Source organism: Puma concolor, chromosome A2, assembly GCF_028749965.1.
Source record: "Puma concolor isolate L17-30 chromosome A2, mPumCon1.1.hap2, whole genome shotgun sequence".
NCBI lineage: Eukaryota > Metazoa > Chordata > Mammalia > Carnivora > Felidae > Puma > Puma concolor.
This window is the reverse complement of record NC_141668.1, coordinates 150,754,647-150,774,443: the sequence shown is the minus strand read 5'-3', so window position 1 is coordinate 150,774,443 and position 19,797 is coordinate 150,754,647. Positions and strand designations below refer to the sequence as shown.

Below are 19,797 nucleotides of genomic sequence, written 5' to 3'. Positions count from 1 at the left end.
CCATGCTCACACTGGATGGAAGGACTCTGTTCACTCAGGCGGTGCGGTCGGCAGCGTACCTCCACTGAAAACCTTGCTGCCTGGTGACTCGGGCATTTCTTTCTGTCTCGGGTAAGGGAGCCGTGCCAGGACAGCCACATTAGACAAGGCAGCTAGGAATCTGGCAGAAGGTCTTGGGAGAAATTGAATGGAACCTATCTCACATTTGTTTGTTTTTAATGATTTTGTGGGATTTAGATTAGTGGGGGAAACTCAGGACCTTTGCCAGATACTCAGTTCTCAGGGTCTCACTGAGTCATTGTCACCGATGACGGAGGATAGGGTTCTCCATTCAAATGTTGCTGACCCGTGGGGACTTAACATCCTTGGAGCTTACAGTGATCACTTTCAGATTTGACCAGATTCACTTGGAATCACATGGGGTGTGGGGTGAGGTACTTGTCTTTTTACTATTATTAAAGTATATAGTAAAGTAATGCAGAATTTTAAAAGCCTTAAATTGAGAAGTACTAAAAGGAGAGTATAATGAAAATAGTCTTTTGAATTACCCTTCCCTACCCTTGTCCCATTCCCTAAAGCCAACCACCTTCCATTTTTTTAGCCATTTCTTGATTTATTAATCTTATATATTACTGACTTCCTATTTTGTTACATAAGGATCTAGCTAGCACCTTTAAAGCCTTTCATTCTCTCCATCTTTTATCATTGCATCACAATCTTTGTTACATTAACCTTCAGTATTTACGTTAGTAACCTTCAGTTTACCTATTATGACTATGTAAATGCTGTGTACTTCTGAGCCAGGCAGTACACTAGGATTATTTTTCCTCTCTTGGACATTGGTTCTTTCCTGAAATGAATTCCTATCTCTTTGTTAATTGCTCAATTTGCTATGTACCTGTGGCTAATTCTCAAATGTTCCACATGACAATTACCTCAAAATACAGTTTCCCTCATAAGCCAGACATCAGGTCACTATCAGCTGCCCTTCTTTTCTGGAAGACCTGCCTCCCCCTAGAGCTCACTGCTCACTGGGCCTACTGCACAGCTAACACCCCAGGGCTACCCACGACTGAGCCTTTTTTCTTCCTTTTCTCTCTGGTGATTTTGATGACTCAGTGTTGTGCTTCCTAGCCTGGCTTCCAAGGACACCTTGTCAGAGCTCTGCAAGAGACAGAAGAGTTTTTAAATTGTGGATTTTCATTTCAAAAATCCATTTTTTACCTATCCTAAAGACTCAATTCTTATAATTCACAACTGAAAGACACTTCCAAGATTAAGACTTTAGTTCTTAATCTAGAATTTCTGTAACTTGGGTCACCAGGCATATTCTCAAGACATCTGGGGTAGTATCTTTGAATCTACTTGTGGGGCACCTGGGTGGCTCAGTCAGTTAAGTGTCTGACTCTTGATTTTGGCTCAGGTCATGATCTCACGGTCGTAAGATCGAGCCCCATGTTGGGTTCCGCACTGGGCATGGGCGCCTGCTTAAGACCCTCTTTCTTCCTCTCCCTCTTTCTCTGACCCTCCCCAGATCTCACTCCCTCAAAAAGTAAAAATTTTTTTAAAAATCCACTTGTATACTACTCAAGTGTGAGAGGCGCCATCTTAACTGAAAGTCGTGGGCCTCTAATAGCGCTTTCTGGGCTCCAGCTGCAGTGGACGGGAGGTAGAGCTTGTGGTGGGGGTGGGGGGTGGGGTGCCTTTGTCACCCAGACATTCAACTCCCTGAACATCTTATGAGTACCTAGCATGTTCTTATGGGAACAGCACACGTGCGCATGCACACACTCCCACCCATTAACTTTTTCTTCATCTCTATACCTTTACTCTCCATTTATATTAATAGCCAATGCCATTCTTGTAGATTGGAAAGTCCCCAACTTTGAAATGTTCTCTTCTTCATCTGGGCCTAATCAGTCATTCTCCACTAAATAACAGGGCTTTCTTTCTTTTTTCTTTCTTTCTTTCTTTCTTTCTTTCTTTCTTTCTTTCTTTCTTTCTTAAACAGGGCTTTTTTTCTTAAACGAACTCTTAGTTTAGGATAGTTTTAGATTTACCAAAAAAAAAAAAAAAAAAAGTGTGAAGATAGTACAGGGAGTCCCCAAATATCCCAAACCCGGTTTTCCCCGTTATTACCGTCTTAATATGGTACGTTGTTACAATTAATGAACAATATATTATTATCAACTAAAACCCAAAGTTTATTTAGATTTCCTTAGTTTTTACCTAATGTCTCTTTTCTGTTCCAGGATCCCATCCAGGATACCACATTGCATTGAGTCGTCATGTCTCCCTAGGTTCCTCTTGGCTGTAACAGTTTGTCAGATTTTCCTTGTTTTTGATGACCTTGGCAGTTTTGACGAGTACTGGTCAGGTATTTTGAGAGCCCTCAGTTTGAATTTGCCTGATGTTTTTCTCATGATTAGACCAGGATTATGGGCCTGGGAGAGGGAGAGCACACAGGTAAAGTGCTGTTGTCGTCACATCATATCCAAATTACATTCTGTCAACAAGTCTTCTGCTGATGGTGACCTTGATCACCTGGTCAAGGAGTGTTTGTCAGGTTTCTCCAGTGTAAAGTTACTTCTTTTCCCCCCTTTCCAGACTGTGCCTTTTGGAAGAAAGTTACTCTGTGTAGCTCACAATTAATGAGCAGGGATTTATGCCCCCTCCCTCCTTGAGGACAGAATATCTAATTATTTGGAATTCTTCTGCATGGGAGATTTACCTATTCTCTCCCATTTATTTATTCAGTCATTTGTTTATATCAGTCTAGACTTAGGATATGTATAGTATACTCTGAGTTATAATCCAGTACTACTTGATTTATTTTGTTGCTCAAATTATTCTAGCTTTGGCCACTGGGAGTTCCTGTGTCCTTTTCACATACCACTATTATTGTGTGGGTTTTTTTTTCTGTTGTTTTTCTGAGCACTTCTTTACTTTTTGGAGCTACAAGATGCCCCAGGCTCATCTTGTATGTTTTAAATATGTGTTTTCACAAATGGTGTGTCTATTAGAAATAATTAGTGTTTTATAACTTAGGTCCTAAAACGAATAGTTCACTTGAGGAGGGTAGAAATAGATGTTACATAAAAATTCCTAAAGCACCTTCTCTACTTTCTCTAATTCTTACCTTTGTAGGAAGCATAAACTAAGGCCAGAATCCCAGAACTTCCTCCTATTTCCCTTTATCCTCAACCACCCTCTTTCTTATCAATTTGAGTGTTTTACAGACGTTTGCATTCCTCACTATCCCAATTGCCAGGGCTCAGCTCTAGACCCCTGTGCCTCAGAGGACTGCAGGAAAAGCCTTCTGTCTTCATGGGTTCCTATGTCCACTTGCTTTGCTGACACATCCACTCTTTTCCCTTATGCTAATTGCCATAAAACATCTGCTAGCTCTTTACTTAGAATGGCTCTGCTGAGATTGGCATCCAAGCAAGGCCTTCCACAAATACGGCCCTACTCTTCTGCATCTTCCTGGATACCCCACCCACAGGCACTCTGCCCTGGCTACCCTGGAACCCTGGCCCTGAGCATGAAGTCTGCACTCCGGAGAGCCATACATAGCCTTTATCCTCAGTCTGTTGAATCCAGCCTAAGGGCCATTTCTTCACCCTTAGGCACTGCCACTGGTCTCTGTTTATACTCTTATTAGGGCTAGCATCATTCTCCACCTGATCCTACAGTTGTGGATCTATCTCTCCCACTAGATTGGAAGCCCCCTAAAGGCAGGGACCTGTCTGTCTTATTAACGTTTCTCCACTCATGTTGTCTGACTCTGGACCCCACATTCAGAGACAGTTTGATGTCTACTGCATTGATGGAAGTGCTTATACCTTGTATGCATAAGCCTGTTGTTTTACTGTCAAACACCAGAGGGCACTGTCACATATTGAGGAAGAAGGTTATAACCCTTTAGAGCTGGAAGTTTGAAAAGTTTGCTTCTATTCTGGGATTGTATAGGACTTAATTCTCTTCACTTGTTCTAAATACATCCATTTGCGTTTATTCATGAGATATGCTCCTATTGGATTTTGAAATTAGTATAAAAGTTATTAATGACACTTTCATCCCAGGTCAAAGACTCAGACAGGTCTGCCTTCATGATCTATCCAGACCCAAAGTGATTGTCCTAATTGCAGCTGCCCTCCTCCTACCTCCAAAAAATGACTGCCAGTCGCAAAGGACATGGGTGAAACAGTTCTGTTCTTTTGCCCCACCCTCCTTATATACCACACACACACACACACACACACACACACACTAAGGCCTCCCTCTAGTTAGTGACATCAATGGCTCTAACCTAAGGACCAGGCAGGAGGTTGCTATGAGAAATAGCAAATCCATTGGCCCTGCCCCCAGGGACCCTGTGTTAGCTCCTGTGTGCTCCCAGGCTGGAGGTGAGTTGCAGCATCTTTGGGGTCCCCGGGCATGAGAAGTCTCCCTACTAACTAAGCCAGGACACCCCATTCCAGAGGCGTCTGAGATTTGGCAGGATCTCATGCCTTGTACATTTTTTTTTCCAGAAAGCAATGTGGCAATTGGAGGCCATAAACCAAAAAGGTGATATTTTTCAGAAAACAAAAACCCAAAACCTCGTCCTAGCTTCTCTGTGGCAAACCACCTCTAGTATGTGCAACAGCATGAGACCCATATGGAAGGAGAGAGGCCCAGGGCTCCTCCCCCTTGTCTTTGGCATAAACTTGTTCCTTGACCCTGCCCTGCGAGCACCTCTGATAAACAGGAAGGCATCTGCGCCATCAGTGTCCATCCCCCTCAGAGCATCTGAGACCTGTCTGGGCCATCAAAGCCATCCCCAGCCCCCAGGAGCATTGTGGAGGGGACTCCAGCCTCACCAAAAACAATTCTCCATTGTGTTCCCCCCTTGGAAATCAGGGATTTGTAAACAGGCCCTACATTTAGACTGGTCCTGCCCTGTCTTTGTGCTGGTGTGTTGTTTTTTCTTCCCTAAACAATGTCCTTTCCAGCAGGCCTAGCAGTTCACACCATTGTCTGAGACCCTTGGACTACAGGAAATAGCACCAGATTCTTATCAGCTGGGGGTGGGGGGCAGCATGAACAGATGAGGTCATGTCCATAAACCAAGCTGCTGGTCTGCCACATCATTCTTCTGTATCTTTATCTGTGAGAGCAGAGCCCCCCTTGTCCTCCTAACAGGCCAATCTGGGCTTTGAGTGTTCCAACTACTATAGTTCCCTCCATTTGATGACAGACAGGCCTCTATTGATTCATTTTGGAATCCTTGCCAGACCACAACTGTCCCCTTGTCCTGGTCTTCCCTCTCTGTCCAAGGGGATACTTATGGAAGTGAAACACACCCTGTTGGGATGGATTAAGGTACACTCCAGTCATCTTCCTCCCTGGGGGAAAGAGGTCAAGACTGGTCACCTGAGTCCCCCTCAGCTGAGTCCTTGAGTGCAAGCTACTAGCTGACTGCTAAGGCCTGGTGTGAGGTTAGGGGCTGGCGTCCCTTATAAGGCCTCCCTGGAGTCTGTGCAGCATTTCCCATCCTCGGTGAAGAATGATCTTTTTTTTTTTTTTTTTTTTTAAATTAAGTTCTTTCTTATTGTCCTCCACATGGGGAGAATGATCTTTTAAAAGGCTGCATTGAGGAACCAAGAGTTTCCTTAATAAAAATCCAGTGGGGAAAGTGAAAGGCTTCATTAGGACAGGGAATCCAGGGAACAGGCCCACCAGTGGTACCCATGGCAAAAGTGGGCAGGGGCCGGGCAGTGGGAAGTGGGCAGGGGGCCACAGCTGCTGTTGCCTCATCTCCTGTTCATCAGGGGGGGTGGGTGAATCTGGAAGAGAAGCCAGGGCAGGGGCCCAACAATCCTTGAGATCCTAGTCAGGAATTGTATGGAAACCTAGCCCCACCCACTCGCTCTCTCCCTACACCAGGGCCAAGTTTGTAGTCTCAGAAAACCCTGGAGATTTGATCTTAGTGTGTGCTGAAACTTCTCTTTGGGGAGCCCCTGAGAACCAGCACTTGGGGAAGGCTGGGGTGGATCCCTAATTAGGATGGAAATCAGGCTGTTTCTGAGCAACTGTCTCCTAGCTCTAAGAAGGAGATGTGGCTGGCTAGAGAGGCCTCAGTGTGCTGGACTGGCAGAGGGATGTGAGTGAGTTCCCTGCTCACCCCACTTTACCCATCCCCCTCTAGCTGCATCTGGGGCCCCTACCAGCCCATGGAGAGGATAGCCTGGATCCTGATGGCTGCTGCCTGACTCCTCCTCCAACTGGAGGATTCAAGGGGGTGTCTAGAAGCTGACCTGGGCTTGGCTGAGTGCAAGGAAGCCATCTGAGAAAGTGAAAAGAGCTGTTTCCCTCCCCTATTCTGCTCCCTCCCTTAGAAGTGAGTGTATTAGACTGCTGGACAGCCACAGGCTTGGGGTGAACCCTAGCCATCAATAGAGGACCTTGCCAGGAAGTGGGCTGCTGAGGCATACTGAGTGTGGGAGGATGGGCAGAGGCCAAGCCCAAGGGCCAGCAGACTGGTGGCTTGGCTGCCCTGGCCCTAGGGTGGTGGGTCCTGCTCCAGTGCCTCCCATAGGAAGCCAAGATGTGGCTATTCGACTTGGGGGGGTTGGGGCAGGGCCTTCAGTGTTTACAGGCTTAGAAAACAGAGATTAATAAATTAATTTCACATGGCCAAGGAAGGAATGAATTAATCAAATCAGCATTTTCCCAAAGTATGCTTCAAAACATTAGAAACACGAAGTGGTGATGACCTGATGGGAAAAAGGGGATAGAGGACCCAGGTTTAGGAGAATCATGTAGCTCATGACAGACATGCAAATTAATGAGAGATCACTGTGGCTTCTTGGGGATTTCACAGGGCAAACAGGCAGCACACAGCAATTCCGCGGGGGCTAAAGGGACAGAAATCCCCGTATTTATTTGACCCTTGTCACAGAGGATCTCATGTTCCATAGGACACCATTTTGGAAAATGCTTGTCCTGTGTCTTTCTCCAAGCCCCTTTCCAGCACTAAACCTGTTTGGGAAATCATGACACAGACCCAAGACTAGGGGAGGTATGAGACTTTGAGGAAAAAGCTGCCAGAAGGAGTGAGAGGGAAGCCCTTGAGGCAGGAAATAGGACTCAAGATGAGAGGCTGAGAGGGAAAAGTCCAGACTCTAGGGGTGGGAAGGTAGGAACACAGCTTCTGTGGCCTGGGGGGAGAAGGGACTGTGGAGGTCAAGTTCTCACATCCTTCCCAACCCCACGCTCAGCACCAAATGGGTGCCCATGATGCTTCTCAGGTGGCTTGGGGCAGGACATACCGGTTCAATTCTGTCAGGTCCAGGGGACAAAAGGAGGGGCCCTGCTCCAGCGCTGCGAGAGGGGTCTGGTGACTGACTTGTTAAGCCTCTCTACTCTATAGTATGGATTGAGGGGCCCAGGCAAACAAGGGGTTCGTCTCCCTGGCAAGGTGAGGTGATGTCCCTCCCATCTTCAAACCTTCCCTGCCTTTTCCCATCTCCCTCCAGCACCAGCGGGCTCTGTTCTTCGTGCAGGGGCATGGCATCGCTGGGGGAGTGAGAGCTGTGGTCAGTGGCGGCCTCGGAGGCAGCTCAACCAGACCTCCCGTCCTCCTCAGAAGCTGCAGCCCCCACAGCACAGCCTAGCACCCCAGGCAAGAGCACAGGGGCCTTAATATATGTTGGTATGTGACTTGCGAGGAAGATAGGCACCAGGCCAAGTATTGCTGTCACGAATGTCAAGTGTTACTGTGGAAAAGGAGCAGGGCTGCCTACGTGCCCAGCTGCCCTTTGCCAGCACTTTTTTCGGACTCAAGGTCTTCCTGAAGCCCAAGAAGGTCAGTCTCAGAAGCCTGAGGGACAGGAGTTTCCTAACTTAATAAGCAATCTCAGTTTCCTAGACAAAGCCCTTTGACTCCTTCCTTCCCCTCATGCCCATCTCCCTCCCTCCTAGAACATATCTCCGAGGGTGGCCATCCTGGAGTGGATGGAAAGGCTCTTCATTTCCAGCTCACACAGATGGCATCCATCAATTTAGAACAGAAAAATACAGAGATACAATAATGATATAATTATGTGATGTAAATATTAACTCCATCGCTTTCCTTATAGGTCTGTGCGGTAGACTACCTCATATCCTCATCAAAGCACAGAGGCAGTCATGACAATAAAAGTAACAATAGTAATTACAAGAAGTGTGCTCTGAAGACAAAACCACAAGGCTGATCTCAACATACCAATATAAAAATAGAATTCACACATAGAAGCATTTCCAGGAGTCAATAACACACAGTACCATGGGGGTGGGAGGTGTGGGGAGTTGGCAGAAACTGTCCATAATTTTCTAAGTGCAGATGTTCGTTGTTCTGGATTTTGAGCTCCTCCTCCATTATCTAGAGTAACTTCCCCAGAGAACCCTGCCTGGAGCCAGCCATGCCTGGGTCCAACCTAGAGGCCACTGAGAGCCTGGCTGGTCATTTCTTCCTGACTTTGCTGGGATAGAGGGGCTGCAGCTCTATACACCCATTCCCAGGGCTCTGTGCTCTTTCCTCTCCCTCTTCCATGGCCTCTACCTCCCCCTCCATGCCCTTCTCCAGCCCCCTACCCCCACAGTCCTCTCCTTTGCTTTTACCTGCTGACTTCCCAGCCACAGCAACCCCAAACCTGAGGCTTCCCAAGGTTAATCTCCATGCCTCTGGTTAACTTACTGTGAAGTCAAAGAGGAAAGGGGGCCTATTTTGGATCCCAGTTCTCTGGGCGTGGTGGGGTGACTCAGGTAAAATCCAAGGTAGATGTACAGTCTGGGTTTGAGTTCAGTGGAGCAGGAAACCCTGTCCTGCTTTTTTATCTGTTTTTCCCCCTCCTTTCTTCACCTTAGTTTTTCTCATGGAGGGAATCTCAAACCTGATGCTCTTGTCCCCTCCTGTCAGTTTTGTGCGTCATTAACTTGCTCATATGCAGTCTGGGAATGACTTTTCATTTAGTCCTCCTTCTCCTCCCCCTCTGTGCTCCCCAGCCCAAGAAACACATCCCTGCTGTTGGCAAAAACACCTCCCTACACACCCAGACAAAATGCATCCTGGCCACCTGAGCCTCACCTCCAAGAACAAGCAGGATTTAGCAGCTTTTTTTCCTTCTATTTTCTTCCCTTAAGAGAGAAAATCTTCATAAATGAAACCATTTATAACCAACCATTATTTAACAGAAACCAACGATCCCAGAGGGGAAACATCTGGTTTCCCCTGTGGCTCCTGAGCTAATTGATGCTATCCTGGGTTCTTGAGAATGCCTGCCTGGGGTCCCATAGCCCATCCTGGGGGGTCTCACCCTCTCCCCACCTCAGAAGTGTCTCAACCCTCTGTGGCCCTGGCAAAGCCCTGGGCCTGTGCCTGCCCACCAGCTGTAGCTTACTCGGGGAGCTGCCACATTCCCTCCCTCCCCAGCTGTGAGCATTCTTGTACCACCCAGTGAGAGACAGCCCCCCCTCCTGCCCCATACTTCCCCCGCTCCCCTCTCCCCATCTCTAGTCCACAGAACCTAGAATCCTCCTAGAACCTACCCTCTCCCTTCATCAGCTTGCAGCCCCTGATGGTGGGGAGGGGGACTCCCATCAGAGGTCTGGGCATCCCAGGAAATCTGGCCTGGCAGCTTGGGGTCTGGGGAAGAGAAGTCAGGCTGTAGAGACACTGCTTGGTTTATGAAGTAGTGCCTGAGACTCAGACCAGGGGCCCAGGGAGCTCTGGCTGTCAATGCTTCTATGACTCTGTCATGGAGAAGAAGTGGTGGGCAGTGGCAGGGAGCCACCCCAAGTGGGGGGAGGGGCTTGCTGTTCCACCTTCTCTGCCCCTCCCCTTCCCTGCCCCAACTCACAGTAGGTCCTCTTAATGGGTGCTAGCATAGAGGCAACTTCCATCCTCCTCTGGCTGCCTAAGGGCCCCTTGCCCAGACACCTCCTCAGACGCACCCAAACGCCCACTCCAAGGGTCATTCAGGATGGCCATTGTTCTGCTGGCTGGGAAAGAACCACCCAGACCTCTCACCTCCGGGCACAGCCGGAAATGTGCTCTGGGGACCATGTCTGAAAACAAACAGCAGGCCCACTGGGGTTGGCAGCAGACAGAGGGTGCTGGCTCCAGCCTAGGACTGAGAGCACAGAGGGGCAGGAACAGGCCTTGGACACAGGGCCCTCCATCAAGCCCCAGCTTTTCCTGTGGGCAGCCTGGTAGAAGTATGGGGGGCAGAGACTCCCGCCTCTAAGAGGCAGTCAGGCATGCTGCCCCCCTCCCCTTAGCCCTAGCTGGGTGGGTGGGAGACTCTGGGGGTTGCTGGGCCACCTGGTCCATCCCGACCACCCTCTCCTCCACCCTCTTCTATGTGGCCTCCACCTCCCGGGGCGTCCGATTGCGCTCGGTCTGCCCCCGGCTCTTCACCTTCTTGCCCAGCTCCAGCCCTGCCCAGCTCTTGCCCTTGGCCTGTTTGCCCCGGCTCCTGGAAGGGCACCACACGCGCTCACAGTACTCGTCCACCCGGGGCAGGTTGGCGAAGCCGATGAGCTGCAGGATGTCCTTATACCAGGCCTTGGAGGGGGTGGAGGCCAGGCCTCCCCAGCCTGGGGTCTCCTCTGGCCTTGGATCCCGAGGAAACAGGCCGTTGAGCTGTGTGGCCACAATCACCTCCAGAGCCAGGCGGACCACAGTCTGGGAGAAGCCGTGCTCCAGTGTCTTGCAGGTGTAGATGCCCGCATCCAGGTGGCTGAGTCTGCGGAACAGCAGCCCCTGCTCTGTTTGCAGGACTCTCTCATCTGTCTTTACCTGTGGGGGGTGGGGGAGGGGATGAGGGGGACATGGAGTAGGGCGCACACAACATCAGTTACTCTCCCTGCTTTTCCAACTTCGCATTTCAGGACCTGGTGCTTAAGCATTTCCCCTCCCCATCTCTCCTTCCCAGGCTGGCTCAGCACTGTGAGCCAATTGCAGGCAGGGTCTCACCTTCCTATAACCCAGGACAGGGCCTGCAAAGGAGGCTTTTCAAAGATTTCACTGACTGGTTTCTCCCCTAGTCAGAGCTCTGTGGCACCTACCTTGGCCTTAGGGAGCCCTGCCACATGGTCCCTGGGGATAGAGTGGGCAGAGGGGTATTTATGGGTTTTTATTCAGGGAGGGCTATACCCATAGCCCTAGGACTAGAAGTCCCCTCCACTTTCCTTTCTCTCTCTCTCTCTGTCTCTGTCTCTCTCTCTCTCTCTCTCTTCCCTGTCCTTGTCTGCACTGTTCAGTCCCCCAACCAGGGGTGGGCTGAGTGCCCATCACAGTGCGGGAGGCAGGAGCGCTGCTCTGATCCCACCTGGATGTCTGCACATCTGTACGTTGAGGCGGGACTGCTTGGGCGGTAAGTATTGTGTAACCATCTTGTTGTTCCCTGTGCCTGGCCCCCTGGGGGCGTGCTCCTCGTGCCTAGCCCAACAGCTGGCCCAAAGCTGGCCTCCCCCAGTTCCCAAGCTGGAAGGAGAGCCCCTCCTGTAACCAAGGCACTCCCTCCCCTTCTCTGCCCCTGAGAGAGGCTGGAGAATGGTTCCTCACCCTGCCCCACCCACGCCCTCATCAGGCCCCAGACTAAAGCCATTTCTGGGGTTGACAGACTTTTCCGGATGGGGGAGGAGAGGGCCTGGGCAGACAGCTGGACTCCAGGGAGGAAGTGTGGGGCTAGGCAGTGGGTATGTGTGTAAGGGTGTGTGTGTGTGTGTGCAAGTTTCAGTGGTTTAGGCACCACCCTGGGGCAGAGGAGAACCAAGAACCCATGGGAAAGAGACGCCTGCAAAGATGAGCCATATGTGTGAGCCTGGGGGGCTTCTTGACTAGACCAGACTCTCTTCCATCTCTACTACCCACCTCCCAGAGCTCAGTTCAGTGCCTGGGAGTTAGTGGGCTCTCTGTCACAGGAAGGGTTGCAGCCACGTCTGGCCTGGGCATTCCTGGAGGCAGGAAGAGGGGTACCTCCTTCCAGGCACTGCAGGCACTTAATGCACACTTTTCTTCAGTTGACCTTGGCAGGTTCCCCCTAGAGCCCCTTCCTAGAGATCAGGACTTGGGGTCAGGGAGGGATGTGAGATCAGGACATGTGCAGGTTGGAGGCAAGGTCTTTTCTCACCTGGTCGGGTCCCTGACCCCCTGGCCTCTGCAAGAACCAGTGCACAGCAGCCTGGGAAGACTTGGGCAGGCACTCCAGGAAGGTGCTGTTGTGCTCCGTGCCGTAGACTGTGGTGGCCGCCACGGGGCCTGTAGCCTCGTCTGGAGGGAGGTGGAGGGGGGCTTGGCTCAGTACTGTGGGCCCCCAGGGCCCCCACCAGTGTGACAAGGACCTAAGTGTCCATCAATCCCCAAGCCATTCATTCTGTCCAAAGACCCTTCCTTCCCCAGTATACTGACAGGAGCTGCACATGTAGGAAAACTGAGGGCTGGGTGTTAAAACAGGACCAGCCTGAGACCACACTTTGCAGGGGTTGAGCCCAGGCCAGAGGGGTGAGGAGGGGCCCCCATGCCTGCCACCACTCACCTTCCTGGCTCTCCCCCAGGCACTGCAGGGCAGGGTTGCCATGCCGGATGTCCTGCCTGCGGAACCGGCGCTTGCTGGTGCCAGGCCGGTAGCGGGTACAGGAGGCACCGTCCCAGGCACAGTATGGGTCCCGGGCAAGGCAGCACTCAGCACAGGCACTGCCGTAGGTTTCACAGTGGTGCAGCTGCAGCCGAGCCACGCCCAACCTCGAGCCCACGTACAGCATTTGCTGGGGGGGACACAAGCAGAGCCAAGGTGAGCCTGGGCCCCACCTAGAAGCAACTAGGCTCTTGGCCCTCTTGGGCTTCCTGAGACCCCCACCATTTTCAGGCAGTCTTCCAGAACCTCTTGGATGTATCCCCAGAAACCAAAAATGTTGATCACCCACCTGATATGCACCAGATCCTGTTCTAGGACACGGAAGGAAGGCACGGGGCAGACCTGGGGGGCTCTTCTCTAAGGGGTTTATCCAGGCCCTTCCTGCTGCTGACTTTTGCCCTCAACCTCAATAACCTTTATCCTGACTTGCCTCTGACCTTAGAGGTGCACTCTGCCTCAAGCAATCCTAATACAAAAGTTGGGATTTACCCAAAGATAAACTGGGGCAGAATAACTTGAGGAGATTTTGCCACTTGCAAAAGGACATAGCAGGCCTCTAAAAAGTGGCTCTCCCCTATTTGATTTAAATTATGGGGGTGCCTGGGTGGCTCAGTAGGTTGAGTGGCCAACTTTGGCTCAGGTCATGATCTCAAGGTCTGTGTATTCGAGCCCCGCATCAGGCTCTGTGCTGACAGCCTGGAGCTGCTTTGGATTCGGTGTCTCCTTCTCTCTCTGCCTCTCCCTGACCCATGCTCAGTCTCTCTCTCTCTCTCTCTCTCTCTCTCTCAAAAAAAAAAATAAATAAACATTAAAAAATTTTTTTTCCATAAAAAAATTCCGGATTTTGTTTCCAAGCATGTTTCTGTCTCCCCAGAGGGACTGGCCTTTGTGGCTCTCCCCTTATCTGAACACAGTCTCACTTACTCAGGATTCCCACTGCCCACTGGTTTCATGCGTGGGATCTCAGCTCCCCGCCGGACCCTCAAGCCTCATTGCAAGGCCTAATCAGGCATCCCCAGGGCCTGTTGCAGCACCTTCTGGAAAGCAGCCTTGCTCAGAGCTTCAGGTGAGGGGTTAAAGGGAGAAGGAGGGAGGGATGGCAGCTGCTCTTACCCTTTTGACAGAGATCTCCATCTCAGTGATGGGTGTCGGCACCTGGGGAAGGAGCAGGGTCTCAGGGATGGGTGGGTTGGGGCCAGACCTCCGCTGCATCCCTGCTTTCGGCCTCCTCCAGCCCCTGCATGGGAGCCACCTATCTCCCAGCCTGGGTCAGTGCGCAACCTGGCAACTAAGGCCAGACGGTCTTTCCCAGACGTCGGGTTATTAGAAACGTCCCCTCACCCTGGCTGGCCTCCAAGGAGCACAAAGCTCCAGTGTCCCCTCCCACAGCCCTGCTCTCCAGCAATGAGGCAGCTGTCCCACATCACCCATCCCATGTTGGGAGCACAGCAGTCCCCCAGATGCACGTGATGCCCTGCCTCGCTCTGTAGTTGGGGGGCCAACAGAACCCCGTGGGGACTTGGGGTCTCAGCCACCCCCTCACTGTTGCTTGAGCCTGGCAGGGCTTTGTCAAGGGGTGATCACCTTGGACGCACCTCCCTGGGCCCTCCTACTTTTCTCTGGGCCCCACAGCCAGATAAACGCATGAGCAAGGCCCTGCGGCAGCCAGTGTCTCACTTGCACTTCCCACTGGCTGCAGGTTCAGTAAAGACAGGCCTATCTCCTTGTATTTTGCTCCTCTGTCCCCGTGGCCAGGCCTAGACCCAGCAGTGGAGCTGGAGGGGACCCCTCCCATCAGTTCCCCCTTTCCCAAGACCCCACTCACCTTAAACACCTGGAGTTCCTCCAAAACCACCTCCTCGGACTCAGTGGAAGCCCCACCCTGGAGGGCGATGACCTTGAGCACGGAGCCCGAGTCTGGGGCAGGGCAGGAGGGAGGGATCAGTGGGAGAAGAAGGAGTGGCCTGCCCCACCCCCCAACCAGAGGCACACCTCCCCAGCCTGTCCACCCCACTCAGCCCACCCACCAGTCCCCAGGAAGATGACATCGTAGGTCCCGTCCTCTGCCTCCACGCGGTCCACCACGATCTGGCGCAACTGCTGGGCCAGGTGCGTTTTGACAAGGACAGGGCGGCCCTGCTGTGGCCGCACGGGCCAGAACATAAGTGGGTGGGCTCGGGCAAACTGCAGCACCTCATCTGGGTAGTTCTTGGTGCTGCCAAAGGGTCGTCCTGGCTGCGCTGTCATCTTGCTGGGGCACTGTGAGCGGCAGCAAAGGGAGCACCTGAAACATCCTGGGGCCGCACATCCCCCACCCCAGCCTGTTTCCAGGCCCCACTGCTGGGCATGCCCACCTTGGGGGGACTGCTCTTGCTATAGCAGAGACTCCTTAATGTGGCAGGGCTCTGCTCCCCTCCTTACCCCACCTGGCTCCCCTGGAGTCCCAGCTCAACCACAAGGTCATCCCAAGGTACGGTCCCTCTGGTATCGGCTCAGCCCTCTTCCCTGGCCTGGCTTCCAGGCAGATACTCACCACTCCAGGGCGAGGGAAGGGCACCTTGCCCCCATAGGGTCCCCACTGGTGCTGGGGACCATCTTGGTGGGCAAAGGGTCCCCTGAAGACCTCCCAGATATCCTCCATGTGGTACACACAGACGGCAAAGCCCTGGAACACAGCACTGCCAAGGGCGGACAGGGACAGTCAGGCCAGGGTGGCTGTCACAGGTGGGGAGGGGGCAACCTATCCATGGACAGGACAGAGGATGATGGTGCCTGAAGTCAACAGAGACTGAAAAATGAGGACACCCAGGCAGAGACAAAGAGAGGGAGATAGACACAGAGCCTCAGAGTTATTGAGTCGGAGACAGAGACAGGGACCCACGGTAAAGTTGGGACACGCAAGCAGAGGCTCAGCAGAGGACGCTAGGAGTGCAGAGACTGGAACCAGGGGTGGGGGTGTGAGGGGAGGCCCATGCGCCCACCTGACTGTGCTGAACAGGGCGTACACCTCAAGGGTCTTCCCTGCGCTGGGCCACAGCAGGAACACATCCTCTGGGAGACAGAGGGCCACAGTCAATGCCCCCCGCTCACTGACTCTGAGCCCTCCGCACCCACACCCAGGCCTGCCTCCGGCCATGCCCTCACCCAGCTGGTCAAAGTGGGTCTCGGCACCACCAGGGCCAGGCACTGAGCACACCAGCCTGGCCTTGAGAAAGGTGCTCCATTTGTTCACCAGCACTCGCTGGCCACCGGCGTCATTCTGGGGGTGGAAGGCCAGAATCAGCCCTGAGCCCTAGGGGGTGGGGCCCCCTCCTGTTCCTCCACCCTCACCCTTGCAGGCAGAGGCTTGGATGTTGGCTTCACACCCTTGCCTCAGTTTCCCTCTGCCGCTGGTGGGGATGGGCGTAGGAAGGGGGTGCGGTGAGGATCTGAACCTCACCGCCTCTTCACAGCTCTCACCACGCAGACACGGCCCACGCGGCTGACCGTGACACGGCCTGGGCCACCATCGGGCGAGGGCACAGTTTCCGAGAAGAAGAAGTACACCTTGTCATCATCCTGGTCAGAGTTGTCGGCAATCCGGGCGGCCATCACAAACCGGGGGTCTGGGAGGTAACAGGGTGCAGCTGGTTGGTGGGGGGGCGCCATACGGGGGAGGATGGGGACGTTGCTGAACCCAGCATGGAGGGCAAGAGGCACAGGGACCCCACGGGAGGCTGGGGTCCCAGGGAGTAGAGTAGGGTTGGGCCATCCCCACTTCAGTGCCAGCTCTCCTAACTCCCTGCTGCTGCCAGGGGCAGATCCCAGCCAGCCCTGCCCTGGGCAGACCCTGGGCTCACCGTGAAGGAGGTTCTGGTCAGAGTCAGAACGTAAAGCTGGTCGGGGACCCCCAGTCCGGAAGATCATGGCCTCGCGCCCCAGGAAGTCAGCCGTGAGGCCCGTGTACAGCTCCCCACCTGGGTGAGGGTGGGGCAGAATCAAGGGAGGAGGGCCAGGCCCCATAGCTGGCCCCATTGCTTCCCAAGGACATCGGCAGGCTACCCCCCTCCTTGTGCCCGCCCGGGCCTGGGCATCACCCACCTACAAAGGTGCTGGCGAAGGGACTGCTGGGCTCATGTGGACACCGCCCCCGCCCACTTTGCACACTGCTGGGCTCCAGGTGGAGCACGTGCTGCCCGAGAGGGAGGAAGGGAGGGAAGGGTGTCACCTAGGAAAGCAGCACCAGCCCCCCGCCCGGGTAGTGGCCATCGCGTGCAGCGATGAGAGTGGGGGTGGGCAGAAGGCGCCCTCATTCAGGGCCTCGCCAAAGGGGTCAGCCTGGCACAAAGATGCCTTTCAGGCCCCTGACCCCTCTGCCCCAAGCCAGGCTCAATGAGGAGCGTTCAGACAGCAGGGAGGAAATGTCACTGCTTCCCAGTCCCTTGTGGGGCCTGCCCCAGGCTCACCTCCCCACGATGCCCAACTGTGATGAGGGCACAGGTGGGCTGGAAGGCCCCAGTGCCACATGCCAGCAGGTGGGTCCGGTTGTGGGGCTGTAGGACCCGCACAAAATTGGCGCACTCCACCTAGCAGGGAGAAGGGGCGGGGTGGAGGGGATGAGGGGGTGTTTACCATCTCCTTGGGCCCCAAGGCTCAGCCCTGCCTGGCTGATCAGCTCTGGAGATCTAGGGTGGGGATGACATTCTTCACAGACCTTCAAGAGCCCTCAGGATCTGCTCCAAATGCCCCTAGTGTAAGCACCTGGGGGAGTGGCTACAGGCTATCCTGGGGGTCAAGACCTGGGTGTTGGTCAGGGCTGGGGGCCAGTCACTTCTGACAGCACTCACCAAAGGATCTCTTCCCTTGCGAACACACTCCTCCTTCTGTCCTGGCTGTGGTGGCCACAGGACCTGAAACACAGCCTAATTGACTCCTGACCTCACAGCCTCAGTTTCACCATCTGGCCTCCTAGCTCTCAGACAGACCCTCCCCTCTGTCAGTCCAGCTCACCTCCCGGGGATCCGGCCATGACTGATCCAGCCGCAGAGAGTAGATGGCATCACGGCCCCCCAGAAAAAGGCGGTCCCGGTACTCATCCAGGTACATGGCCCGAAGGTCCAGGGAGCCCCGGGGACCCAGAAAGACAGCAGAACGGTTGGCAGACAGGAGATCTAGGAGGGAGCAAGGGTAGTCAGTGCCTACTGCTCAGCCCACTTCTCCAGCTAAGGTGTGGAGGTAGAAGGTCCCAGCTGTGCATTCACCGCCCCTCACCACCGCCTCCCCCACTCACATCTGGAAAATGTTTCCATCCATAGGCCCGCTGGAGGGCTTCTGAGAATTGCCTCCTGGGGGTGGGTGGGACAGGGGGGCCCTGAGCCCTGCTTCCTACCACTCCATTCCTTGGTCCCTTAATCCTTCAGTTAACATATCCTTCCCACAGGCCCATCTGTGCCCTACCCAGTCCCCAAGGAAGATGACCCTGCTGGCCCTGCTGTCAGAACTTACGGTAGCAAGCTGAGCAAAGTGCTGGAAGAGCCTGGAGGAAGGGTGGGTTAGTCTGAGCAGTGTGCAAGGCTGACTCAGTGGGACAAGCGGACAGACAGGGGAGAGCATTCCCAGCAGAGAGAACACCTGGCAAAGGCCTGGGTATGGGAAAGGTCAGGTATGGCCAGGCAGAGCTCAAGGCTCTGATCCAGGGATGTGATGAAGGAAGACTTTCTCCTCCATAGACACTGCCTTCCCAGACGCAGGGGGTTGGGGGTGGCTGGCTGGGGATGCTGGTCCCAGGAGCCAAGGATCATGAAATAGGTCCTTGGGGGTTGGCTAGGGAGGTGGAGGTAACAGGTGGTCAAGCGGGCAGGCAGAAGGATATGGTGGGAATGAGCATTGGCTACCCTTGGGAAGGCCGGCTACCCTGTGCCTGCTCAGAGGATACCCATCCAAGGTGGCAAGCCCAGCACCCACTCCACCCCCAAACTCATCAACAGCCTCTTCCAGGAAGCCTTCCATGACTGACAGTACTTTAGAGGGGATTTGCCCTATTTGGGCTTTATTTTTTTTACTTTCCCCCCCAAACCATAGCTCCCAGGGCAAGACCACCTTCTGCCCCCAGAGCCAGCTACACTCTCCAGAGTGGAGCCACGTCTCCCCCCTCTGTCCCTGGAGCAGGCCTGGGTCTCTCCACTTGGATTGGGGTGCCCAGGGGAAGGTGGTCACCCCTCTGGTTTCCCCAAGAAGAAGAATCATGGAGAGTCTATGTCTCAGGGACCTTTCCTGGGGACCCTCTCCACAGACTGTGCCAGCTACAGCACAGCATATCAGGTTAGGTCTGCTGAGGACCGCCCCCCGCCCCCCACCGGGCCAGGATGGGCAGAGAGAGAGGAGGCTGAAATCACTGCTGGGCTGTGAAGAGCCTCTGGGACAGAGAGGGAAGAACAAAGGCCAGCACTGTGAAGTGGGCTGCAAGAGGCAGAGGGGGCAAGGCTGTGGAGATAGAGTGAGGGCCCCCACCACAGGCTGCTGCCTTGCTTCTCACTGCCCACCCCGGGCAAGGAGCCCAGGCTGAGTGCACACCTCAGGATCTTGCAGACCTGTCCTCTCCATCCCTCCCCATCTCTCCCTGCCCATCTCTAAGGAGGCCTCTCAGGGTCTCCATGCCCCTCTCCTTTTCTCAGAAGCCCCCTCAGGTTGTCCCCTGTGTCTCTGTCTCTCCCACCTCCACCCTCCTGGGACCTGCCCCTGCCCCTGGTCCTCCTCCCCAGTTCCTGCCTCTGGTGGCAACTCAGCTGGAGAACCACCTCCGTGAAGTCCTTCCCACAGTCTGTGCTGTGTGGAAGTGACCTCTGGCTGGCGGAAGAGATTGCCCAGGGCTAGCTGGGGCCCCCCCAGCTGGGGATGTCACAGAGTCCCAGGGTCCCACAAACGCGCACATGAACAGGGCGCGCACTGCCCCTACCTCGGTAGGAGAGCCGCAGGCGAGGCACGCTGGGGCCGGGGCTGGGGCTGCCCCCGAGGAGCAAGAGTCCCCCCAGCATGCAGCAGATGGCCCAGGCCGAGGGGGCCATGCTGGGGAACCAAGGGCACCACGCTGCCCAGCAGAGCCGCCCTCAGTCCGCTGCTGATTGCAGTTTGCTCCGTTGCCGCCAGGCCTGAC

The 19,797-nt window shown here is 54.0% G+C and overlaps 2 protein-coding genes across 5 annotated transcripts in view; one reads left to right on the top strand and one right to left on the bottom strand.

Moving 5' to 3' along the window:
* Positions 1-8,200, top strand: part of PHF7 (PHD finger protein 7) — a 20,755-nt gene extending 12,555 nt beyond the window's left edge. The window contains exons 11-12 of one of the 2 annotated variants that reach the window (XR_015248371.1): positions 2,253-2,377; positions 7,551-8,200. Coding sequence is in view for 1 of the 2 variants with exons in the window: in XM_086698039.1 (XP_086554165.1) it covers positions 2,253-2,317 (65 nt within the window). In the remaining variant the exon portion in view is untranslated. Of the gene's footprint in view, positions 1-2,252; positions 4,025-7,550 lie in introns of those variants that run through there. The other variant, XM_086698039.1, reaches the window with a different exon arrangement.
* On the bottom strand, positions 8,063-19,797 carry SEMA3G (semaphorin 3G). 3 transcript variants are annotated; one of them, XM_025916214.2, is made up of 16 exons: positions 19,600-19,797; positions 17,655-17,815; positions 17,492-17,554; positions 17,111-17,230; positions 16,746-16,836; positions 16,505-16,621; positions 16,125-16,270; positions 15,810-15,924; positions 15,647-15,716; positions 15,199-15,343; positions 14,693-14,924; positions 14,491-14,582; positions 13,779-13,820; positions 12,567-12,795; positions 12,162-12,301; positions 8,063-10,825 (listed from the first exon to the last, which is right to left on the bottom strand). In XM_025916214.2, the coding sequence occupies exons 1-16, from the start codon at positions 19,706-19,708 to the stop codon at positions 10,385-10,387; spliced, it is 2,313 nt and encodes a 770-aa protein (XP_025771999.2). In that variant the 5' UTR covers positions 19,709-19,797; the 3' UTR covers positions 8,063-10,384. The 3 variants fall into 3 exon arrangements, with proteins under 3 accessions (XP_025771999.2, XP_086554159.1, XP_086554160.1); XM_086698033.1 differs by lacking the exon at positions 17,111-17,230; XM_086698034.1 differs by lacking the exons at positions 16,746-16,836; positions 19,600-19,797 and having other exon boundaries at positions 17,655-17,809.